Consider the following 9,377-nt stretch of genomic DNA (forward strand, 5'->3'; position numbering starts at 1 on the left):
TTTTTTCTTTATTCCTTGTCTTTCTAATGAACGTACAAGGCAACCCTTACAGGTTGTTGCTTTTGTAGCGGTCCTGCACTCGAATTGATATATGTATGTATGTATTTTAGGTATATACAATGGTATATACTCTATGTAGGTGTGTAAAAATATATATTTCAGTATACCTTCTTAAACTCTGTTCCCGTTAAAAATGCCTTTGTAACAGAGTTTGAAGGACTTTATATATAAATAATATTCTTGATTTGGGCATATTCAAAGGTAGTGACCTCAATTGTTTTTTTTTTTGTAAAAAAATTGTATTAAAAGAAATTATTAAAAATTGAGGAAGTTTTTATTATTATTTAAATAAGTTTTCTTCTTGATTTGCATAGTTTTCTTTTTTTTGACACATGTTTACTTACAAATATAATATGGATTATTGAAATAGTACACATTATTAGGTTACTTATAAAAACACATAAGAAAATTCTTAGTTTTTTACAAAAAATATTGTATTCTATTATACTTTTAATAAGCAGTTGTAGAGTGTTACTTTTGAGTAGAGCTACTGAGAAATTTCATTAATTTGTATATTTATTTATTCTATATTTGGAGCTATATAGTCTTAACTTTCCAAGTGATTTCTTCACGTTCTCAATAGACACAATAAGGTGTATATGTATATATATTAGAAATGAATAGAAAGTAAATGCATCTTCATAAATTCAATACGTGAATACGTCTTGAGATTTCGATTTTGTAAGTTTAAAATGTTTGTCTGGTTATTTTTTATATCTTTGTTCCATTTATCCTTGTTTTTACGTTTTAAGTGTCAGGATTGGTAAAATAACTGCATCTCGCCAACCGGATTGATGAGCTTACCTTACCAATAATGGAGTAATCTCTTCACGATCCATTTTCTCCAACTGAGCATCGCTGGTATTTTCCATCACGCGTTGCACTTCTAAGTCTAATGCGCGTTGTTCTCGTTCACACTCTACTTGATCGCCAAACTCACGAGCATCATTGAATACAGTTGGCGGGGGAAGTCTGCCTGAAAAGTCCCCGCACGTTATAAAATTTGTTGAAGCTGTGAATAAACCGACTGTGTCGATTTCACTTTTAGCACTGTAATGATCAGTAAATTATTGTGTATCACACATTTTATTAATTAGTTTACCAATAGCTGAATACAAGTTTTAATTTGTTCATTTAGGTTTTAGCTTCGGATTGGATAGGGTTTAGGTACCTGAACTACCTGTTGTTACTACCAGGGCACTTTCGTCGCTCCAACGTCTGATTACCCAGCTGTGCATTCATGCGGAATCGCCGTTCCGCGCTTCTATTATCTACTGGTATGCCAACGTGGCGCGGCGTATTTAATCTCCGTTCCACCAATGGGGAAATTTGTTCATTATTAGATTCCGTACTCGAATCGGGACGAAACATATCTGTGAAGTCGTCTAGTCATTGACGATTAAGACCACATCATTTTATTACAATTCTTACCAACAACTACACGTCCGTCACTCCCTCGTACGGATTTACATGGAACTCGATATGTAGGCATATTTGAAAACTCTGTGCTCGGACTAATACTTGTGTCAGATTCTGACTCCGCAACAACTCCAGAAGTACCATTGTTTGTAGGGCGCGTACTAGCCAGTTTTTTAGAATGACCAGAATGAGATCCAGCCACAATAGTCATTGATTTACTCAGAGTAGATTCATCTAAAATTAAGAAGCTTAGCATTTAGCAAAAACACAGCCCAAAAAAACATACCATCGGTATTAAGGTACCGATTCTTAGGCCAACTGGACTTGCTTTTTCCGTGCCCAAATCTTGTATTGGATAGTAATGGGTAGGCTGTAGCATTAAGATTATCCCCTTCGGGGTGACCAAATGTTTTAAATTGCATAGTGTAATCATGAGGCGTATGTCCTGCCAGCCCATGTGAAGCTGGCTTCGCTGGTGCGCCTGTTCTTTCTCCATTGACGTTGAACGTGGCATACGGCGAAATCTCATACATTTCTAGAGATGTCATGATATAATGATTATGACGATAACTAAGCAAAACTATTTATATCACTCACCTGACTCGTTACTCTTATCAACTGTTTTAACCGGGGAAGCGCTGTATACCTGCTGGTTGTGCCGATTTTCACGCTCCTCCTTGTAATCACTTGGTAGTGCACGAGATTCATACTCCTCATTAATATGGCCACAAAGTGTGTGGCGGTGCTTAACAAGAAGTGCGCTGCAAAACAAATTTTGAATACGTAAAAATCATCTTATTAATTTTTATAAAATTTTAAAAAATTTCACTTACATAGTTATTATAGTTATAGTGATAATGACAATGACAATAAATGTTGCCAACCAATCACCACTTGTTGGATTTGTTGCATTTATTAGGTTGTCCATTAAATCATTTTCCGAGTTAAGCGAAGGGGGTGGAGGAAGGGTGATACCATCGAGGCTTTTTGTACTAAACTGGTAATGTTCTGTAGTTGTTCCAGCATCGTTGGTAGCCGAGACTCGAAGCTGGTACCACTTGGCTGGTAGAAAATCACAAAATATTAAATTATCACGATTTTCCTCGGCATTTGAAATATCCGATGTTACTACTGTCCAGCGTGTATCGCCTAAGATTGTGGAAAAAGTAAGCATTAACATACATTTCAAATCTTGGTAAGCTACTCCAGTTGATAAGAAAATGGTAAAAATTATTAAGCAAGAACAATTAATTTGTTTAAATTATCAGTTACTTCTTTTTAATGTTCAATATTAAAGTCATTCTTAGAGATATACAACTGAAGTGACTTGTGCTATGTGCCTATGTGCCTTTCAAACATTTAAAAATGCAAGTTTAATTTTGTTTAGATCAGCATACAAAATTAAATTATACATGATGTACATTTGTTATATTATGTATGCTAATTTTTTTCTCATAATTGAATAATTATTTAAACTAAACATTTCTGGGTTTTTTCATTTAGTCTTTAATGTACCTAGAACTCGATGCTCAATTGAGAAATGGTTAATAACACATCCACCATTAAGCCACGACGATAGTTTTAAATTTACGCATGTTGCATTTGTAGTAATTAGTTCGCTGCCATTTGGTGCCTGAGACACTGTCAAATTAAAAATTATAAAGTTGTTACTTTTATGATTTTCTACTAGTTATTTTAGACATTAACAAATATTAATTGTAATTTGTCGTTTATGTTAAAATGAATTAAAGAACTCGCCTTTTCCTTTGGTCCAGACATTTATTTCGTCACTGGTCGCTCCAGTAGCCACCATATTATGAGCCGACATTTTTATAGTGTACTGATTGCCACACTTCAACCCAGTAATCGTATAAGCGTTATTGTCTGGCAGCAACTCAATCTCCGTCCAACTATCACCGGACGTATGATACGAAATAGTGTATCCCTGTAGAGCTGCGCCACCGTTTTCTGGTGCATCCCAACTGACACGTATGCTGTCAGCGGAAGCGTACTGTACGATGATTTGTGGAGCAACGGGAGGTTTCATAGCTATCAATTGATATTGTATTTCATCACTGCCGAACAGATTGTTTGCGGTGCAGGTAAAATTTCCGGACAAGCTGCTTTCAACACCTGAGCACGAGCATGAGAACCGCCAAGCAAAGCGAAAATGTAAAGTTGGAATAAATTATTTTCTTGCTTAACTTACGGTGTATTTTTAAATGGCCCTGATTGGTCACTTCATAAAAAGAGCTGAAAGTCACGGGCCGATCACGAGTTAACCAACGTGCACGAGGTGTTGGATTCCCGACAGCCATACACTCCAACACAAGCCGCATGCCCACCGGTTTCCTCACCACTTGCCCAAAAGAGGCAATGCGTGCAGGTGCTATAATAAACAAACGAACATACATTTCCATCAGATAGTTACATAAAATGCAAAATTCACAGAGGTTGATGCGGTTATTTTGGTCAGCAATCGTCGACTGCACTCACAATTTAAATTCAAATCAAAATCATACACAGTTTAGTACCTTTAATGCATGTACATGCATATACATATGTATGTACATACATATGTCATGGACGTAAGCATGAACAGCATTTGACTGCACTTTTACTTACCTCGAGTGTTTGTAGCCTGAGCGACCACAGATGTGGGTTCACCTTCTCCTACCGATGTGGATGCAGAGACCCAAAACTCATACATTTGGTTCTCGGCTAGGTTTCGCGCTTCAAATGTTACTGGATATCCGTACTCATCAACACGCACCACGTGAGCTAATAGGACATTAAAATCATTTTTATAAAAAATAACAGTAAGCGATGCTGGCCTGCAGAGTACCGTGTATCCACAATTATATAAAGACATAATTTCGGTATTCTTTTGCAACAAACTTATTGACGATCAGAGTAAACATCGAGACACCTAACACTCGATAATCTTCTATGATTTTATAATATGATAATAAGTACAAACATAAGTAGTTGACATACTTACTTTTTGTTTGACCCTTACGACCTGCCTCACGTGCATATACCGTGTAATGCGATATAATTCCATTTCGATTCTTCGGTGGCAGCCATGAAATTAAAATTGAATCGGCAGTTAGCGCCGCAGCTTTAATAGCAAAAGGTGCATCAGGGATGTCGTCGTGGGTTTGACAAAACAATGGTTGACTGGCCAAGCCATCTCCTGTAGATGTGTAAGCCAATGCTCGTATGGAGTAGTTTGTGGCCTTGTGTAAGGTGTGCAGAAAAGTTTCTAAGTTTGATGTACGTTTAATTTGCATCTTTGAAGGCGAGTCCACTAAAGATTTTTAATAAGCATACATCATTAGTCAGCATTAAGATTTAAGAAGTGATTTAAATCTGTTTTAAGCAACGTATTTATTAAATTATAGTTGGAGTCTGATTAAAAAACCCGTATGTATGAATATACTCACATTGATATCCCATTGGCCGAAACAAAATTTTATAGCCTTGTATAATGCCGCCATGCAGTTGTAACGGCGGCTCTAACCATGATATCTTTAGACTCTGCGATGACAATGCCGAGCAACTAACATTCTGGGGTGCAGCCTCAGGTACTACAAATATTAAATTTAGAGATAAAAATATTTAAGAAAGCTACAGTCGATTGTGAAATACTTGCTGTGCATTTCCAATAAAACATATTATAAAAAATACCAATCCGATATTCCATAAAAAAATTTTATAATATCCTTCTACTTTACGGGCAGCGGATATAATAAAAATAAATTCGCATCAAATCCGCCATTTACGTAGAATGATTATGGCCATAGTTCTTTTATATGTACAACAGATAGGTGTAATTGTTATAATTTATTTAATACAATCTCTACTTACCGCCCTCTGCAGTAGTGCCGAAGATCGAAGCACTCCATGGTCCAGAGCCAAAACTGTTTAGGGCTCGCACAGTGATAGCATAGCGTGTGTATTTACGCAGTCCACGCAGAGTGGCTTTAGTTGTAGCCCAGCCGCTGACAATAACTGATTTGAGGGAACTATTGACCACGCTAATGAAGTTAATGTTTTGCTTTTCTTCACTGCAGTTAATGGTGTAACCAATAAGCTCACCGTTCCATGACGCACGGGGAGGTATCTATAATATATCAATATAGGAGACATGATACTACTAGATGATTCCTTTTCTCCAACCTGCCAGATTATGATTAATTCATTCTCGCTGCTGGTTTGTACTTGGACATTAGAAGGAGCCTCCGTGGGAGCCTCCTCCTGTGTTTTTATTACAATTGAATCAGTGTAAGCACTGCGGTCAATCTCGTTGATGGCCTGCATACGTATAAGGAAGGTTGTTGCTGGAGAAAGTCCTGATACAATGGCATTTTCGCGAATATCACTGTCATAACTTTTGAATCGAAATTAATGTTTTTGTTTCTAAATGTGGATTCAAAAACTTACCTCTGATTTATGCTTGATGAAGGTAGAGTAACATTTATGACATTGGTCCTGTCCCAATCACTATCGGCAGCTCCCATTGCTGCACGTGACTGCAAGTACGTAAGTGGCTGATACTGCACAAGGTAGCTGAGGACGGGCGAATTCCCATCGAAGGGTCGCCGCCAGCTTAGTTTAACGGTGCGCGACCCTACCTCGAAAACATCTAAATTAGATGGAGTATCAGGTCGCTCCTGCACTGCGAGAAAAATGATGTGCTCAGCGTGTCCATACGGATTTTCAGCTGTGCAACGATAATCGCCTGAATCATGTCGTTCCGATTGCACAATTGTCAACTTGGAGTCTACACCATTCCCAGTTTTCATCTCAGCAATGCTAAAACGAAAGTTATTAAGATCAATGCGCCCATTGTTGTGAGTCCAGACAATGCTGATAGGCTCGTCGCCCTTTGCGTGGCAAACCAATGTAATTGGTTCATTACGACGGGAGCTAACATTCTGTGCAGACTGCTCAAATCGTGCTGGTTCTGTGCAGAAATGGAGAGTGAGAATGATGGCTACGTTGTTTGGTGACGATTCAAATTACCATTAACATTAATGCGTATTATTTTCTTAAGGCCGGTACCAATTCCATTAGTGGCCTGACACAGGTAGTAACCTTCATCATTATCTGTGGCAATATTCATCATTAGGGAATTATTTCGCATGCTCAATGCTTTAAAGTCCTTAAATGCTTTGCCTGATAGAAACACATTTATTAATAAATTTGGTACTGGAATTGAAGTTATTAACAATCAAGAGCTAGATTCTGGCTAATCTTCAATGGTTTACTAATCTCATTGTGACTAATAATAATACATTGATTAACTTACCTTCTCCTTTGAGCCACGTAATAGTTGGAATGGGATATCCTTCTGCCTCACAATTGATCGATATTGTGTTACCAAGCATAATGGCGGTATCCATAGGTTCGTGGTTCCAGCGTGGTGCCACTGGAACATGAGAAAAATAAAGTGATGTATGAAATATATTAAATGTGGTTAGATCATTCACCTCCGGTTCAGCACCAGAGTCAAATCACTTTTTAACAAAGATCCATTCACATAATTTAAGCTTTCAAATGAAGTCTTTTGGCGCTACAAATATCATAAGAGACTACTTATTTCCTAATTTTGTCATTTCACTAATACATTGCATTTTTAAAAATCTACTATTACATTTTCGACATAGATCCAAGTCACGTTTACTGCAGGCTCATGATAACCTTTTGCAGAAGCAGATTACTAATTTCTGCAAATTTATTTAATAGGCAATACAGTTGATGAAATCGATCGGCATTGTGCAATTATTTGGCATATCACAAAACAAATAATTGATTCGTTTATTTAAAACTGCGATTGACTGAAGGCCAATATATGATTAAAGGTAATTGTATGCGCAAAGTTGTTTTTCATCGCATCTCGCATGAATGCAAGAATCAATCGAATATCAGAAACTCTTCGATGTTATGATGTCCGATATTGTTTAGGTAAGGGACGGATATTACCTTAACAAACAAATGATTAATCCAGCACACGGTATGGCAACATTTTAAACCAAGACGTAACCAATCGCCGAGTACTATAGATTATTGAAAATGAGTTTAATTAAATTTTTTACAATTTTAGGTAAAGAAACGAATAAAAAAGTCAGCGCAACGAACTATAATTTCTACAGATTAATCACACAACAAAATCAATCATATATATATATATATAAATACATATATATGAGTATTTATATATATCAGTATCAGTAATATTCTTAATAACACTCACCCCGCACTTGCAATTCAGCTGTAAAGTTGACCTTAGCGGCAGCATTACTCGCCAAACAAGTATATTTGCCACTGTGTCTGACGCTGATATCCTTAAGAACAAGAAGTGAGTAAAATTCCTCCTTCTTTTCGTTAATCTTAGGTCCACAAAAACACAATAATTGCTTAGTAAACCACTCAGTTACTTTTCTGTGTACTGGCACTTACCTGAAGACTACTAGGTATTGCATTTTCATCTTTTTTCCAGCTAAAATAGATTGGCATATCTCCAGAAGATACTGCACAGGTAATTTGCGCTCTTCCACCCTCCTGAAGATTTTTAGGAAACTTAAAAGGTTCAATAACTGGGGGGCCTAAATAACGACATATAACATTAATTAAGCCCTTCAATGAAGCCTAATCTGTAATACTCACTGTTGACATTCAATTGTACATCACGACGTGCTTCTTCACCCGCTTGGCCGCGCACGATGCATGTGTAGATGCCCTGATCCCGACTGGGCTCCAGGTTCTTAATAACAAGCTGACCGCCTTCATGTACCGACGCAAACGAATAGTGAGAACCTAAACCAATAGCAATAATTTGTGCATTTACTTATTTTATTAATAGCCGAAAAAATATCTTAAATATATCCAGATTGTTAGCCAAAGAAAATAACACCTCACCATAGAAGCCCTATTTATCTATAATATTAAAAATGTTCTTAAATAGCTTCTAACTTATCCGATTGCAATCAAATTTTACATCCAAACATTGATCTTAGCTTTTAATTTACGCTTGCATTGGCGGAAGTGGGCGTTGCAAAAACTAAAACAGACTTGATCTCCGATGTTATTGCTAATCAATAATATATATGATTCTCAGAGGCGACTTCTTCTCTATATTCCCCAAAAATATACTTACTTGTTGTTAATTCTTGATGCGCTTTTTCCCATCGAATTTGATCAATAGGATAACCTGCAAATGGGCAGCGCATAATTATGTCGTCACCAGCAATGGCTCTTAATGCTCCAATGGCCCGCACATATGGTGGTCCTGTATCAAAGTAGATAAATTATTATTACTGTGGCCGTAATGAAATTCAATTTTTAACATTACAACTCGTTACAACATTAACATATTAAATAGAGAATCGGCATATTCCATTAAATGAAGTTCCCCTGTGTTATAATAACCTTCTAACCAAGGCATATACTACTGTGGGCAAAAAGTAAGGTGAATTTGTTTGTAAAATGAAAAATCTTTATTTATTCTTCTAAATCAATATCATTCCCTTCAAAGTGATCCCCTCCCGATAAAATACACTTATGCACACTTTTTTTCCTATCCTCGAAATATGCCAAATAGTCCCTTTTCGGTATAGCCATCAGTGCCTTATTCGATTTAGCTTTTATCTCCTCAATCGACTCGAAACGCATTCCCCGAAGTGGTCTCTTCAGTTTTGGGAATAGTCAGAAGTCACACGGAGCCAAATCAGGCGAATACAGTGGTCTTGGAACGATATGCGTCGAATTTTTTGCGAAATGGTCAAGAAAAACGTGTACAGAAATTGGTCGTTTTGGTACCAAACGAGATTTGACTTTTCGTAGGCCCAAATGGTCTTTCAAAATGGTTTTCACAGATCTTTCTGATATTCCGA

At 37.0% G+C, this 9,377-nt stretch overlaps 1 protein-coding gene across 1 annotated transcript; it reads right to left on the reverse strand.

The window, feature by feature from the left end:
• Positions 1 to 922: 922 nt before the first annotated feature.
• LOC132785242 (cell adhesion molecule Dscam2) lies at positions 923 to 8,773 on the reverse strand (the record flags this gene model as incomplete). The annotated part of the gene is made up of 21 exons (XM_060791235.1): positions 923 to 1,036; positions 1,241 to 1,445; positions 1,492 to 1,713; positions 1,766 to 2,014; positions 2,077 to 2,240; positions 2,313 to 2,628; positions 2,995 to 3,120; positions 3,238 to 3,612; positions 3,689 to 3,868; positions 4,105 to 4,260; positions 4,481 to 4,789; positions 4,926 to 5,069; positions 5,350 to 5,605; positions 5,662 to 5,872; positions 5,926 to 6,448; positions 6,508 to 6,660; positions 6,794 to 6,913; positions 7,739 to 7,874; positions 7,945 to 8,090; positions 8,152 to 8,301; positions 8,642 to 8,773. Coding segments are annotated over 21 exons (4,304 nt in total), but the record flags the coding sequence as incomplete, so codon positions are not given.
• Between the last annotated feature and the right edge of the window lie 604 nt (positions 8,774 to 9,377).

This window comes from Drosophila nasuta, chromosome 2R (genome assembly GCF_023558535.2).
Source record: "Drosophila nasuta strain 15112-1781.00 chromosome 2R, ASM2355853v1, whole genome shotgun sequence".
In the NCBI taxonomy this organism is placed as follows: domain Eukaryota; kingdom Metazoa; phylum Arthropoda; class Insecta; order Diptera; family Drosophilidae; genus Drosophila; species Drosophila nasuta.